The sequence below is a fragment of the Diabrotica virgifera genome, chromosome 5 (genome assembly GCF_917563875.1).
Source record: "Diabrotica virgifera virgifera chromosome 5, PGI_DIABVI_V3a".
Classification (NCBI taxonomy): domain Eukaryota; kingdom Metazoa; phylum Arthropoda; class Insecta; order Coleoptera; family Chrysomelidae; genus Diabrotica; species Diabrotica virgifera.
Genome location: NC_065447.1, coordinates 46,983,823 through 47,001,443, shown reverse-complemented (window position 1 = coordinate 47,001,443; position 17,621 = coordinate 46,983,823). Strand labels below are relative to the sequence as shown.

The following is a 17,621-nucleotide window of genomic DNA, read 5'->3' as shown; positions in this document are numbered from 1 at the left end:
TCTAAAGTCTTTTTTCATTGAACTCAAATCGATTGTGAAGTATTAAAGTGTGTTTCAAGAGATTCTACAGAGTGTTTAGCCGATTTTGTTTGTTTTTCCGTATATTTTAAGTTTTGTTATTTGACAACTGTACTGTAAGTAGAATTTTTTTTATATACTTATATTTGAACGTCGCTCGTGCCCCGGGATGTCCGTGGGCAAAAATGGAAAGGATCCACCAGATCCTGGTGTAGAAAATATTGGGTTCACAGATGAGAGCGATATAATTATGCAGACAAATGATTTAAATCAGAATAATTCTCATAGTGAATGTTTAAATGATACTAGTAAAAGTACTAATGATACCATCTACTTCAAATAAAACAAATACTATTCAAAAAAGTCAGCAATTTAATTCATCTAATCGATTTAGTTTAAATGATACTGGTCCGTTTTTTATATTTGTTCAACACATAAATTTGAGTATCGGTCGTTTGCATCCAATGAAACTTGGAGAAAAACTACTTTCGCTATCTAGTTATGATAAACATATTATTGAAATTGTTAGTGTAGGTAAAAATCGCATTAAAATTCAAGTCAATTCAGGTGCTGTTGCGAATAAATTAGTAGTTGAAGATTTTTTCGAAAAAAATAACCTAATTGCATATATTCCAAATTATTTAACGGAAAAAAAGGGTCTCGTTCGCGGAGTGGACACTACTCTAACTGAGAGTGCACTACTTAATACTATTAAATCTAATATTCCAATAAAAAAAGTTCATACAATGACTAGAATAGTTCAAAGTGACGGTGTATCAGAAAGAGTTCCTAGACAAATGGTTATTATTAGCTTTGAAGGTAAATTAATTCCCCAGTATATTAGTCTTATACTTTATAAAATGTGGTGTGTTCGTTGGAGAATTGAGTAACGTAACTACTGAAGGAAATGCACAAATTTATTGAGATGTTAACAGTTAGAGATACAAAACGATACTAAAATTAATGAATACAAACTACATATTTCTTAAAACCTTTCATAGTCCATGAACATTTCGCTGACACCGCGAAATTACAAGCGTTGGTGTTTATCACGTCACGTAGTCTAAATATTGAAATATAAACACACACAGTGGCGTGCTCGCCATAACACCTCCCTCCTGAAAACCGAAGCTGGGGTGTCCAAGAAGGGCCTCTTTGCAGCTTCGAAGTTTTGGGCTTGTAGTGTAGAGCCTCTCTGGATATGCTCCGAACAGGGCAGGTAGGGCCACATGAAACAAAGAAACCCACCGGCAATAACTCATTCTATTTTTGTTGTTGTGAGAAGGCCGTAGATGAAGTGTACCACAAGGTAATCGAATTATATGTTGCAATTATTACTGATTAAATTCATTTATAATATGGAAAATGAAAGTTCATATCTACTACTTGCCGTGTTACACTTCAACTTCGTTTAGTTAATAACCTCATAAAATGGTTTTACATTATTGAAATGAAATTTTCGAATAACCTCGTTATCTAACTTAATTTTTAGAGTTTTATTGGTTTCATTGACTTCCAGAACAACATATGGTCCTGTATTTAATATCGATTTTGGTGTATTTGGATTTCTTGGTCTTTTTAAGAGAATATTATCTCCAACTTTATACTTTACTTCCAAGTTACTCGTTCTTAAGTTATCAAAACGGTTCTTTTGCTTTTTCCTTTGATCGCATTGTTTTTCCCTTATATTTTCTAACTGATTATTATACGAAATTTCATCAAATTCTCTATCATTTTTATATGGAAATACTAAACTGTAGGGGGTAGTGGATGTTGAATGATGTTTACTAGAATTATATGAGTATATAGCGACTAAAAGTGCATCTTCTAAGTCGCACTGGTTATGTTCTAAAAGATAGCTTCGCAAAGTATCTGTTATGGTAGCATGGAAACGCTCAATTATACCGTTAGAGGCATGGTACTCAGACGAAGTAAGGTGCCATTCGATATTCAACGAATTAACAAAACTTTGTATCTTTTTATTATTAAATTCGCCCCCGTGATCTGACATAATCATCTTAGGAAGGCCAAAAAGCGAAAAATAATTTTTTAACTTACTAATTATCGTTTCTGGTTTTTTATCAGTTAAAATATACGCTTGCGCAAATTTTGTTAGATTATCTATAACGGTGAGCATTTTCTGTTTATCAAAAAAGAACAGGTCTACAGATAAAGCCTCAAATGGTTTCTCCGGAGAATGCCTTACATTTAAACCTTGAGTACGATTCCTACGATCAAATTTTGAGAGTTGACAAGTAGGGCATAAAGTAATAAATTCGGTTATTTCTCTATACATATTTTTCCATTTATAAAGTTGTCGAATTTTGTCTGCAGTTTCATTAATTCCTTTGTGATAATTACTCGGGTCGTTGTGATATTCGAAAATTATCCTTTGCCTATCTTCTACAGGCGGCATAGTAACGATATTTTTACAAATTACAAAGTTAACGTCTGGATAAAGGAAACTGAGCATTTTATAATAAATATTGCTTTCAAAATAAGGTATGCTATAAGTTTTATTTCGGACTAATACTAGTTTTTTCAAAGTATTAAAATTCTCAAGGCAATGGTGTGGCTTAATTTTAACTATATTAATCTCTCTACTACGATTTTCGTTATATAACTTTAAAATTTTTTCAAAATCCGAGTCACCAACTGTGGGAAAATTATCATTGATAATTTCGAAATGATTTATATTTCTGTCATTCTCATCGTATAGATATAAAATACTCTTATTGTTAACGTCTAAGATTTGCTCATTAGAGTAGGAAAAATTATTTAAAACTAAGTTAGTTTTAACATTCTCAAATTCGGTATATTCATTTTGTTTTTGATGCACATGGTTTAATCGAATTCTTGACAGAGCGTCTGCAACTCTGTTTGCTTTGCCCGAAATATGCTGAATATCAAAATTATATTCACTTAATTTCAGTCTCCATCGTGATAATTTAGAATTAGGATCTTTTAAATTTAAAAGCCATATAAGTGGTCTATGGTCTGTGACTAATCGAAATTTAACTCCAAATAGATATGGACGGAAGTAATTTGTAAAGTGTACAACAGACAATAATTCCTTTTCTGTAGTGGAATATTTCATTTCAGTTTCATTTAATGTTCTCGATGCAAAAGCGATAGGTCGATCCTCACCGTTATCGGACATCTGTGACAAAACCGCACCGACAGCGACATTCGATGCATCGGTCGTCAAAATAAATTCTTTAGAGAAATTAGGATAAACCAGAATTTTTTCCGAGGTCAAAAATTGTTTACATTTGTCAAAGCATTCCACTACTTCGGGTGTAACATGAAACTTTATATTTTTTTTCAACAAACCCGTTAGAGGTTTAGTTAAATCAGCAAAATTATTTACAAATTTCCTATAATAGCCAAATAAGCCGAGAAATGATTTACATTCAGTTTGATTTTGCGGGACTGGAAAATCTAAAATAGCTTGAATCTTTTTCGGGTCTGGTTTAATACCTTCCGGTGTCAATAAATGACCTAAGAAAGTTATTTCATCCGTTAAAAACTTACATTTATCAGGTTCGATCTTTAAATTATTTTTTTGTATTAATTCAAAAATTATTTCGATATTTTTAAGATGATCTTCGACTGTATTACTAAAAATTAAAATATCGTCCATATAAATGAAACATGTTTTGCCTATGTGCTCTCGAAATATGTCATTCATCACTCTAGCAAAGGTACTAGGAGCGTTTTTAAGCCCAAACGGCATTCTAGTAAATTCAAAGTGCCCGTTTTCTGTGGAAAAAGCTGTTTTTTCGATATCTTCGGGATTCATGGGAATTTGGTGAAAACCCGACGCCAGATCGATTGTAGAAAAAAATTTAGAGGTATTGAGAAGGTCGAAAATATCGCTAATATTCGGGATAGGAAATCTATCGTCAACCGTGATAAGATTTAATTTTCTAAAATCAATTACTATCCTCCATTTTTGAACATTATTTTCGTCAGGTTTTTTGGGGACAATAAAAAATGGCGAATTCCAAGGACTGACAGAATCGCGAATTATTCCCTGCTCTAATAATTTTGTTATTTGTTTATTGACCTCTTTTTTATGAACGTGAGGGTGCCGATAATTTCTAGTATAAATCGGACTGGCATTTTCAGGATTAGTACGGATATTATGTTTTATTCGACTGCTAAAAGTTAGATGTTCGTTAGGTAACGAGAATATATTTTGGAACTTCACATGAATATCTTTTATCTTTGTTTGTAATCTTTCATCAAGATGGTCTAATTTTAGTTTACTTATAATAGTATCAATTTTTTCAGTTGAGTCGATAACATTACTTCGGACTTGATTTTCGTGTATATTATTTAGACTAAATATATTATGTTCCCGATCAGACGAAAACAATGGGATTTCCTCATGATTAGCAAATAAAGTATTCAAACCAAAGTCAATAACACATTTATTCTTTTCTAAAAAATCATAACCAAGTATTCCATCAAAAGGAGAATTTATGTCTACTATATAGAATTTTTCAACACTCGAAAATAATTTAAAGTTTACGCTCTTTGTAACTTGAATTGGTTCGTTACTAATACCAAATATTTTAAAATTTTCATGATTAAACTGATAAGAGTCTAAAATTTTACTTGGTTTCAATATTGATATAGCTGCCCCTGAATCAATTAATAACTTTAAATTTAAATTTTTAATATGCGCGTAAAGAAGCGGTTTATTTGCTACTTGGTAAATTGTAAAGTTGTCAGCGGAACTTGCTCTAAAAAATCCTGATCAACTTCGATTTCTATGTCTTTTTCGCTTTCTGAACTGTCGTTGTCGCAATAGGTATTATGAACAACATTGTGAGATTGTGGTTTACGATAACATTTTTCTGCTTTATGTCCATATTTATGGCAAAAAGTGCACTTTGGAATGGTTAATTTAATTGGTGGATTTGGATTTATCGATTGATTTGTTGAACCGGGCGCAGAAAATGTTTTTTGCGTACCTGCATTACTTGAAGAAATTGTATTGTCATTATTTATATTTAATTTAGAAAAATTGTCATTTGTTTGTTTGAAATATTGTTGGTTTTCATAATCGTTTAAAATTTGCTTAATTTGAATCAACGAACTGGGATTTAAAGAACGAAGCATTTGACACAAAGGTTCTTTTATGCCCGTAATAGCGGTCAGAATTGCAGTCTTACTGTGAAAATTATTTAAACATTTTTTTTCAACATTGTTCAAACTTGAATCGTATTTGATAACTTTACTGATTCTTATCAATTGTTTTTCAATTCTATCAACGAAATTTACCGGTTTTTCATTAGAACGTTGCTTAAAATGGCATAACTCAAAATTTAGACACTGCAAATCCAAATTTTCACCAAACTGAGAAAGGAGAGCATTTTTTATCTCTTGCCATGTCGAAAATTCTTTCGAGCCAATGAAATCAAGAGCCTTTCCCTCTAACCTGCTTTTTACAATAAAAGGAAAAATTTGTAAATCCGCTGGGTCAAATTTTGCAAAAATGAAATCAACAGAATCTATAAAATAGTGTAATTTTGAAGAAGACCCATCAAAAACATTTATAAGCTTGATAGCTTTGTCACTATTAATATAATTATTAGAAGTGTTGGCGGAAATTATGGACGTATTTGCTGTTACGTCGTTAGTTGCCATTATATTAACAAAAAATAAGTTAAACAAATAAAAAAATAAAAAAAATGCAAATACTAGATATGATATTTTAAAAGTTTGAAAATAGCGAAACAGAGTAAATAAAAAAATGAAAACAAATACAAAATTAATATAATTCGACTAACCTCAAGTACTTCCGTGAGAACGTGGCCTTACACCGGAACGGGTCGAGAACGTTGCAGCGTCTCAGATCAGGTGGATTTACACTGGAACGGGAAGAGAACGGGTGGAGAACGTTGTACCTTCTGGATCAAGTGGCTGTACACTGGAACTGGTCGAAATTCTAAACTGTATGTAGTTGCTTCTTCTGTGGAAATGCTTCACCGTTTCCAGGGTCGAGTGGCTTTTCACTGAAGCTGGTGGTTGAGAAGATTTCACGAAGTTGCTAGTTGCGCCTCTCCAGAACTTCCGAATTGCTTTGTGGCTTTACACAGCAAGTGGCCTTACACTTGGAATTCTTCAAGTTGCTTACGGGTTCCTTCAGTTTTCCTTCCTCGTGGCCTTACACTCGGAACTCAACTACTAAGTCACTAATTCTCCAATTTCCCAATTAACGATTAAAATCGATTAGAAAAAAGGCTTTACTTTTTCTAATTGGAAATTTCTACTAACTGCGCCAGTCTTATACTTTATAAAATGTGGTGTGTTCGTTGGAGAATTGAGTAACGTAACTACTGAAGGAAATGCACAAATTTATTGAGATGTTAACAGTTAGAGATACAAAACGATACTAAAATTAATGAATACAAACTACATATTTCTTAAAACCTTTCATAGTCCATGAACATTTCGCTGACACCGCGAAATTACAAGCGTTGGTGTTTATCACGTCACGTAGTATAAATATTGAAATATAAACACACACAGTGGCGTGCTCGCCATAACATATTTACATCAAGAAAGTTAGGTGTCCAGTTGAAATATATGTTAGTCCTGTTATGCAATGTTTCAACTGTCTTCGTTATGGCCATTCAACGACTCAATGCAAGTCAAAAAAAAGATGTAAGAAGTGCGGTAATGAAGGTAACACTGATTGTCCCGATAAATGTACTACATTTTGCGTTTATTGTAAAAATAGTAGCCACGAGTCAGTTTTTAAAGAATGTCCCGAATATTTAAAACAAAAAAAGACTAAAGAAGCTATGGCTAACTTAAATATTTCACTTAAAGAAGCCGAAAAAGCTCTTGAAAATCCATGTTATTCCAGTTTAGTCCAAAAAAATAAATTTGCACCTTTAATGACCTGTGACACAGACTTTCCTCCATTAAAAAGCTCCTCCCCTAAACCCTCGAATTCCACCACTACTTATAAAAATAATAATCATCTGAATATAGCCCCCCCTAACGATAACCCCCCCAAAAAAAGGAAGACTGCTGGTACAACTCCTAATTTTCCTCCTGTGCGTAGGGAATACCCGACCAGTTTCTGTTCGGGATCTGTATTTCAATTTGGAAACCATGAGCCCCGTAATGAATTTGATATATTTATAGGCCAGCTCAGTGCTTCACTCAAAAATTTAATCAAACAGAGTATCCTTGACTATTGTAATTCTTCATCAAATGTAGAAACTAATTTTAAAAATTACGAAATTGAATTAGAAAATAAAATTAAAGATATTATAGGTAATATTTTTACATGATTTTAATGGCTGACAAAAGTATTAAAATTATTCAATGGCATATTCGTTCGCTAAATGCGAACCGATATTCTTTACAGCAATTACTGTTTGAAGAACGATTTGACATAGGTCTTTTATCAGAAACTTGGTCAAAACCATCTGATACTGTTTGCTTCAATAATTTCAATGTAGTTAATAAAAGTAGAATTAGAGGATATGGAGGAGTTGCCATAATTTTAGCAAATAACATTATTTATAATCCCATTTCATTTGTTAACAATTTCAATCCTAATTTAGAAGTTTGTGGTGTAGATATTAAAATTGACCAAAAAATGTATACTATCCTGAGTGTGTACCGTCCATCAAATGTTAGAGTAACAGTGCAAGATTACGTTAGTCTTTTTTCTCAAATTAGCAATGATTGTATTATTACCGGAGATTTTAATGCACATCATGGATTATGGGGATCAAATTCATGTTGCGTCGATGGTAATATACTAGTAGAAGCATTAGATTTCTTTCCTAATTTAATTGTTGTTAATGACGGGTCGGCTACTAGAGCTACTCCTCCAGGGAATATGAAATCTGTTGTAGATCTTACTATTATATCCTCTAGTTTATGTCCATCCTTTGACTGGACTGTTCTTCCAGATACCTATGGATCAGATCATTTTCCAATTAGACTTTCTGTGCAGAATATGAAAATTGAAAATAGAACTTTTATATCTTCGGCTAAATGGTCGATGTCTAATGCAAACTGGGATAATTTTAGAAACAACGTAGAAAGTGCCTTCAGACACGAACCAAATAAAAACCAAACAAACGAAATGATTTTATTTTTATTAGATTCTATTATTGATGCAGCCAACAAATCTTTCAAAATTATCAAACCGTCAGTCAAATCTTTCAAATCGCCACCATGGTGGGATGATGAATGCCTCACTGCTTCTAACGCTAGAAAAAATTCCTTTAAAATTTATAAATCTAATCTTACCCTTTCAAACTTCATGGAATATAAGAAGAATGAAGCTATATGTAAACGAACTTTCCGCTCAAAAGCTAAATCTAGTTGGGCTCGGTTTTGTTCCTCACTTACTAGGCAAACTTCACCTTCAGAGCTTTGGAAAAGGGTAAACAAAATTCAAGGTAACAAAAAGTACACCGCTAATGATGAATGTATGGTAGAAAGGCTCTTTACAAAAATCTCTCCGGATTATGTCCATTTACCACTATTTATGCTGAGCATCTCTAATAATGACCACTTTTTACTAACCCCCATTTCAGCTGACGAACTTAAAGCAAATATCAAGAGTTCTAAAAATACAGCCCCTGGTATTGACGGCATTAACTATAGTATGCTATTAAACCTACCTGCAATTGCTATATATTATTTGTGCAAAATATACAACAATATTCTACTTAAAGGAGATCATTGTGACGCCCTCAAACAATGCCTGGTTATTCCTATACCCAAACTAAACCAGCGTACCGACTTAAGGCCTATCTCTCTCATGTCCTGTTTGCTTAAAACATTTGAACGAGTTATGAAAAGCAGATTAGAATGGTGGTGTGAGAACAAAAATATATTTCCAGTGTCTCAGTATGGCTTTCGTAGGAACAAGGGAACTATTGATTGTGTTTCTCAATTAACAACTGATATTCAATTATCATATTCAAATAATAATTATCTATCTGCCATTTTTCTTGATATTTCTGGGGCTTATGACAACGTCAATTTAAATCTATTGTTCGAAAAACTGAAGCACATAGGTATTCCACCTTTGTGTGCTTATGTATTAGTAAACCTATTCCTTAATAGACAGGTATTTATTAGATGTAATGATAGATTGATTGGCCCAAGAGTAGTGCATCAAGGTTTACCACAAGGATCAGTCCTCAGTCCCTTGTTGTTTAATCTATACACTCTAGATCTCCACAGTATAGGAATTAGATGCAGTATATTACAATATGCAGATGATTTCTGCTTTTACAATGTGAATAAGTTGTACCAACAAAGTATTAATTCAACTAAGATGGTACTGGGTGATGCAAGAGAGTATTTTTTTAAACAAGGATTTGACCTTACTGCAAATAAATCAGCGGTGGTGTTTTTTACGCGACATCGCTTACCAGTTATGACCAGCATCATGATTAACAACCTAAGTATACCCGTTCATAAGCACTACACTTATCTTGGTATTACATTGGACACCAAGTTAACATGGGATGAACACATTAATAAGTGCTTAATAAAATGTGAGAAAAGTTTAAATATTCTTAAAGCAGTTAATCGCTATCGATGGGGTGCTGACCCTAAAATTAATTTAATATTTTATCGTGCATATACCAGATCCATTCTCGACTATGGAAGCATTCTATATGGATCTGCCACAAACAGTCGCCTTAAAAAACTAGATCGCATTCAATATAAGGCTCTGCGGTTAGTTCTAGGTGCGCTCAAGTCTACGCCTATAGAGAATCTTTTAGCTGAATCCATGGAGCCTCCTTTACATTTAAGACGACTATTTTTGGCTGAAAAATTTATTCTTAAATGCCAATCTTACAACTAAACTGAACTACTACAAAAAATATGTGACATCTCTGTTTCTAATCTTGTCGACAAATGGTGGCACAACAGGAATTCTCCTATTTTAGCAGTGGCATACTCGAACGTTTCTCAGCACCTAAACAGTCCAGGTGAATTAACTTTCTTTAAATCGAGTTTTAATATATCTTATGCCAATGTTAATGTTTGGTTCACAAATTTTGACAGTGAGAATCCAGTTGACTTTCAGCAACATATAGCCAAGCTTGATAATCCATGCAGGATTTTCACGGATGGTTCAAAATCAAGATTGGGAGTTGGATGTGCTGTATATATTTCGGATCACCAAGAATCCTTGATGTTCAAGTTAGATAAACAATGTTCCATATACTCTGCAGAAATGTTCGCGATTTATCAAGCTCTAGAATGGGCTGTCAACAAAAAAATTTCTAACAAGCAAGTTGTAATTATGTCAGATTCAAGATCTTCGTTATTAGCTCTAGAAAACACACGTAAACATTTATACAAGGTGTCCCAAAAGTAGTGGAACGGTCGAATATTTCGCGAACTAAACATCGGATCGAAAAACTGAAAAATACGTGTTCAATCATTTTCAAAAATCTATCCAATGACACCAAACACCAACCCCCACTACACCCCCTGAAGGTGGGGTGGGGGGTAACTTTAACATCTTAAATAGATACCCCTAGCTTTTCTTGCAGATTTTAATTAGTCACGTAAAAGTAAGCAACTTTTATTCAAGAGATTTTTTCAAACTGTGGATAGATGGCGCTATAATTTTGAAAAACGATTTATCCTGATACCATAGGTAAATTAGAGAGAAACGGTCTAATATCTCACGAAATACACTTTCAAATGAGAAACCAAAAAACAGATTTTTAATATTTTTCGAAAACCTTTCGAATAACACCAAACGTGACCCTCCAACCCACCCCCTGGGGGTGGGGTGGGGGATAACTTTAAAATCTTAAATAGCAACCCCAACTTTTTATTACAGATTCGGATCCGTCACGAAAAATTAAGCAACATTTATTCGAAACATTTTTTAGAATTGTTAATAGATGGCGCTTTAATTAGAAAAATACGATTTATTAGCGCCATCTATCAGAAATTTTAAAAAATGTTTCGAATAAATGTTGCTTAGTTTTTTATGGCGAATCCGAATCTGCAATAAAAAATGGGGTTTACTATTTAAGATTTTAAAGTTACCCCCACCCCACCTCCAAGGGGTTGGTTGGAGGGTCATGTTTGATGTTATTCGATAGGTTTTCGAAAAAGATTAAAAAGCTGTTTTTTGGTTTCTCGTTTGGAAGTGTATTTCGTGAGATATTAGACCGTTTCTATAATTTACGTATGGTATCAGGATAAATCGTTTTTCCCAATTATAGCGCCATCTATTCACTGTTCGAAAAAATTTCTTGAATAAAAGTTGCCTACTTTTACGTAACGCATCCAAATTTGCAAGAAAAACTGGGGGTTTCCATTTAAGATTTTAAAGTTACCCCCCACCCCACCTCCAGGGGGTGTAGTGGGGATTGGTGTTTGGTGTCATTGGATAGATTTTTGAAAATGATTGAACACGTATTTTTCAGTTTTTTGATCCGATGTTTAGTTCGCGAAATATTCGACCGTTCCGCTACTTTTGGGACACCCTATATAAAAATAGCCTTGTCGTCAACATTTTAGAAAACCAACTAAAGCTACTGGAAAAACAGACTTCTGTAACTTTCGTCTGGGTAAAAGGACATATTGGTATTTCCGGTAACATAAAAGCAGATTTTTTTGCTAAAGAGGCAATCTTAAAAGGATCGGAAATAACTTGGCTAGATAGAGGCGATCTAACAGCTACTCGCAAGAAAAGTTTGAAACAAAATTGGGATATTGAGTGGCACGCTTTCTGCAATCGAAGCAGCAATCTCTACACCAAAATTCATCCTAGTTTACCTACTGAGCCTTTTGCTATCAGAAGTTATCCCAATAGAAATATATATGCAATATCCGAATCAGATCTTTGCGATTGCAATGGATATGTTGACGATATTAATCATTGGTTGTTTGGATGCAAACATAATGATGTTGCAATTAAGTTCTTGATGCACAATCTGGTTCAAGAAGAAATACCTTTCCCACAAAATAATGCTTCTCTTTTATATTTGTCTCGTAGAAATTCTAAAATTAAACAAATCATCTGGGAGTTTTTAAAAAGGACTAAGAGGAAAATTTAACTTGCACTGAATGAGTCCGGTTGAATGTGTTTAGCAATAACTATTGTTTTTTATGTTTATCCTTATTATGTAATATTGTCTCCCTGTGAAAGTTCATTAAGTAGATTTTGCAGGGAGGTAATAAGAATAGAATTGTATAAAAGTTTATATTGAAAAAATTTAAAAAAAAAATTATACAAAAAAATATGTATACAAAAAAATATGTATACAAAAAAAAATGTATAAAAAAAATTAAATCTTATTAAAAAAATAAATAAATGAAAAAGTATAATAAATTATAAAAAAATAAAAAAGAGAAAAAAAAAATTAATAAATTAAAAACACAAAGAGGGTGTAAACCTCCGCGGGGTTGATCCGGGTTGAAGCCTTATCGCTGTGTAAAAAAAAAATATATATTTATTAGCATTTAGTATTAGTATTTAGCATTAGCATGTAGTTTTTTTTGTCGATTTAATTATTTGTAAATTAATTTAATTTGGTTAGGGCCATGAATGAGGAGTATACCTACTGGTCAATTAAATGTTTCCACTTCTACATATGTATGTATCTATGTGCGTGCATAGGTATTATATGTGCGCACATGTACCTAATGTATTATGTAATGCAATGTATTATACTTGGAATATTGTAGCAAACAGTAATTTATTATCTATCGTGGCTGAATGGATCAAGTAATCCAAAGCCAATAAGGAAGAAAAAAAAAGTTATTTTAAAATTTAATTTAAACTGTATTATTCCATTTTTAACACGTTTGTAGAAAAAACAAGTTTATGTAACGGTATAATATTTTCGCTAAGAATTTTTAGACATTCCCCTCGAGTGTAGACAAGCAGTTCTACCTTTTACGGGTCATAGGTTTCATGGTTTCAGCAATTTTAACTATTTATAATGGGAAATAAGCAACAATATTATTAAAAAATTATTTTTATTAACGCTTCGACGCCCAAATCGGGTGCCGTTGTCAAAATACAAAATACTATTAACATAAACAAAAATGTTGTTGCTTAGTAAAAAAATTCTTCTAATAATTTATTTAATTTGACTCATTTATATCGGCAATTCAGATACATAATATGATACATTTTAAAGTAGAAGACTTTAAAATGATATTGCCAATATTTATGAGTTGCGTTCCTGGGACGACTTTACTGAAAGATAGTTCATTCGATTACATTAAATCAACCCCAACTCAAGAATATCCGTCACAAAAAAAATCATAGCATGTGATCTGTCTTTAAAAAGACAACCACATGCAACGGTGACATTAAAATTCTCGCGTTAGAGATCTCATAGTAAATCACGAGGGAAAACCAGGAAAAACCTGACAACCCGACATCGTAAGTATTTGGTCTTACATTTAATTTACTCTCAAAATTAATACCAAATTCTGACTTTACTATAATTTTGTTTAAATTATAAATAATATCAATAATACATGGCTATGTAATACTAAAATATAAAATATGTACTAACTTGACTTCCTCTTTCAGTATGGGTATCCACATCCTACTGCATAAACTACTCTTAATATAAATCATTTTTTAATAATATTGTGGCTTATTTCCCATTATAAATAGTTAAAATTGTAAAAATGCCACAAGAAAATAGCTTCAGAACAACATGGTTTCAGCAATTAACAAAAATATTGTATTTTATAAATTTATAACCTTTATAGAAAAAATATTGTATGATATACGTGTTACAAAGTACATTTTTAAGGCACTCATGTGAATTGCAGAATTCGCTTCGCTCATTCTGCAAACTTTCACATGCGTGCCTTAAAATTGTACTTTTAACACTTATATCATAAATAACTATTAAGTACAACTCTCTCTTACGCCGGGAATATGGGATGGTTTTCTTGCGAAGGGGTTGTAGCTCAATAGTCGAAATGCGAGTTTATTCTTAGAATATAAGGTATACGAATAAAACTACTCTTAACTTTTTTGTAAAAACTAACAGTTTTTCAGTGATTTGCGAAACACCGCTTCTAAACCTGCATTTTTTTCACGAATAATTAAAATATTTGATCTTTAATAAGTTAAAAAGTATTTACTTATTTTAATAACTTTATATAACAAATGTTGCTTATAATTTGTCCTTTTATTGATTTGTGCAGTTATTTTTTATACAATAATTTTCACCCCCGAGAAGGGGCGGTATCCACCCTCAGGGTAAAGGCGCAAGGTGGCACCATGTCACCTTTGTTTCTTGATCTATCCTCTAACCACTGACCAATTTGCGTGAAAATCGATGAAGGTTCACCGAAATTAAAGGTAATCGTTGATTTTTACCTTCAGTGACTGCACTATACAAAATAAATTATTGCAATTTACTGATCTAAATGCGCGTAATTAGGGAGCTCATAAATTATTAAATGATATGTAGTCGCTAAATAATTAATTTAATGCATTTTAAGTACAACTCTCTCTTAAGCCGGGAAGATGGGGTAGTTTTCTTGCGAAAGGGTTGTAGCTCAATAATTTATTCTTAGTATATATAAGCTACAGGAATTATATCCGCAATACGATATATTTTATGTTTAAATTTTCTCAGCATTTTTCTCTTAAGTTAAATCAATTAAAGGGTTGTTTGGGGGTGAAGGTGATGAGCTCAAAAATTTAAACTATATTATTTCAAGAGCTCATAAATAGCTCGTCATTCTTTTTAAATTCCTGCTCAGTGGAACAAGCTCAAAATTTTTAATTTGCGGAATATGAGAGCTCATAAATAGCTCATAAATCGGGCTATTTGTTTTTTAATTTTTGCAAGTGGGGGGGGGGCAGCTCAACACGCGTGTACATAACATTTAATTATTAGTCTTAGTCTGAATGCCAATGTCAAATCTTTGTTGCATAAAATCTTTTTCATTTTCACGAAGTTGGCACGTGCTTTTTCAATTCTCACTCTTATTTCTGCAGTATAGTCGTTATTCTCTGTAATTGCCGTTCCCAAGTACATAAGTATATTTTTTACGCTCCCAATCTGCTGGCCGTCTACCGTTAATATTTCGTTTGTATTGTTGTTCTTGCTAATTTTTATAATTTTTTTTTGTTTGATGTTGTTAGTCCGTATTCTCCACTACATCTTAATATTTTGTTCATTACTCTTTCTAAGTCTTCCAAGTAGTCGGCTATTATGACTGTATTGTCGGCATACCTAGTGTTATTTATTAAACTTCCATTCACTTTCATGCCGACTGTCTTGTATACCAAAGCTTCTTGTATAATTTCTTCAGAATAAGTAATAAACTATAACGTCGACAGTACGCAACCTTGCCTGACCCCTCTCCTTATCTCCATTTCCTCCGACACTTCTCTTCCAATTTTTACATTTTTTGATCGCTGGAAGTAGTACAAATTCGATATCAATGTCGAATCAATAACAATATCGAATCTACATGCCAAAGGAGCTTAAACAAGAATATGAGAAAATCAGTTTAAAAATTTAATGAATTTAAGTAAAACATAAGTGATGACAAATTAAATCAACTTATAAGGAAGTGAGATCAAAATGTCGAAGAATTTATTATGTACCTAACTGTGGCACACGATCAAACTAGGCAAACAGAATCAAACTGCACAGATAACTAGAAGAATTTGAAAGACTTGGGCAGCAGTAGGATGACTTGATGTATTAAACACTGCTTAGGCAGAAGTGATGTATTTTTTCCTCTTTATGGCCTTTTGGAACAGCAACACTTCTTAAAATCAACGCCTAACCAAGGGAAGGTAGGCGTTGGGAAGGGAAAAAAACGTTTCGCACCCAGGTCGTCCAGGGTGACTAACCACAGACTAAGGGTAAGAACAGAACAAGTGCGTCGAGGTGGAGGTGTAGGTCGCGGTGGATGCTACTATAGTTAAGTCGCGGTCGATGTCGACAGCACATAGCAAGGAGGTCACCTGCGCTGTCAGTTAAGCTAGAATCACTATCAAGTGAAGTAGTTTAATGAAATTTGAATGACAAAAAGACTGCTTTTGCGATGTTGTATCAGTCAAGTGATGATAGTGATGAAATGTCAGCTTTAAATAATCAGATCTTTCTTCATATTTTAAAAATTTACTATATTTAATTACTTTATAAGTTCAAAAATAAACTGAATACAAAAAAGGGATTATACAAAAAGTATGAACTCAGATAACGCAGAATGACAACTTGGTTTTGAACGGACCAATCACAGGGAAGCATCCTTGTAGGCCGCGCAGTAGACATCCATGTAAAAGAAACTCATTTGATTTTCAAAAGCATCGATGTAAACCTCCTGGATGGCATCGCGCTAAACCTCCACCGCGACTTACCTGATCTGTTCTCTTCCATTCACTACAATGTGTTTGTTTTACATTGATATCGACATCGACCGCGACCTCCATCTCCACCTCCACCGCGACCCACTTGTTCTGTTCTTACCCTAAGTAGGAATAGCAGTGATGTATTGAAAAACAAAAAGGTACCAATAAATCTAAAGAAAAGAGTATTCAACAGTTGTATTCTACCAGTCATGACCTATGAAATGGAGACCATGACACTTACAGAGGTTTCAGTCAATAGACTTATAGATAGGGTTACCATACGTCCGGATTTCGTCCGGACAGTCCGGATTTGAAAGACATGTTCGCATTGGCGTCCGGATATGAGAAATGTCCGGATTTTTTTCTTTACTAAAAAATGGAAAACATTTTTGGCCCAGCGATGGGAAATTTCATTCTGCGGAGCATCTAGTTAAGTTATTTCGTTCTGTAATATTATTTTCTAGGTCTAAAGTATGTTAAAACATAGGTGTATATGTATTTTAAACTTTCAGAGATTTTCGATGTTCGTTGCATATTGTAGCGAAACAGCTGTACTTTGAATTGTGCCATATGCATTTCGCATATATGTACAATGTAGAGGTAGCAACACAGTCAAATTTACATTTTACATTTTCTACAACCCCTTGGACTACCCCTGTCCGGATTTGGCCTTAATAAATTATGGTAACCCTACTTATAGAGGCAGGTAGGGTAACATGACATGTTATGGGATACATTGTATTGACACTTACCTTAACTCTGAACGTGAAGTACTGACAAACTTCTTTTCGTGGAAGCACAGTTATATTTTGTGGGAAAATAGTATTTGTTTCGACTCTATAATCTTGGATAACGTCGAATATAAATGCTAGAGACTGACTTTCTTTGATTTCTTTACTCCTAGGTGTAAACTTAACGCAATATTTTAGACTTCCTCGTTGTAAGTTCTGGTGGTTTTCGAGAACACTTAGAGGTATTAGGTATAAGTCTAAAGTTGTTTTGAGATCAATTACAGGTTTACTTTTAATAATAAAGACCTGGCCACTTTTGTAAGCACCTATCGCAAGATCTAAAATAAAAAAAATCTCTTTATACAGGGTGAGTCATGAGGAACTGTACATACTCCTACCTTGTATAGAGGCCCCTATGGGGAATAACAAATGACCATTAAAAAGTGTCTGCTCCCATTGTTTAATAATATACAGGGCGAGTTTCGCATTTTGACAGA

At 33.3% G+C, this 17,621-nt stretch overlaps 1 protein-coding gene across 1 annotated transcript in view; it reads right to left on the bottom strand.

The window, feature by feature from the left end:
* LOC114331175 (integrin alpha-8-like) overlaps window positions 1-17,621 on the bottom strand; it is a 154,649-nt gene that overhangs the window by 65,900 nt on the left and 71,128 nt on the right. The window contains exon 12 of the mRNA XM_050652479.1: window positions 17,146-17,462. Coding sequence (XP_050508436.1) covers window positions 17,146-17,462 — 317 coding nt within the window. The remainder of the gene's footprint in view (window positions 1-17,145; window positions 17,463-17,621) is intronic.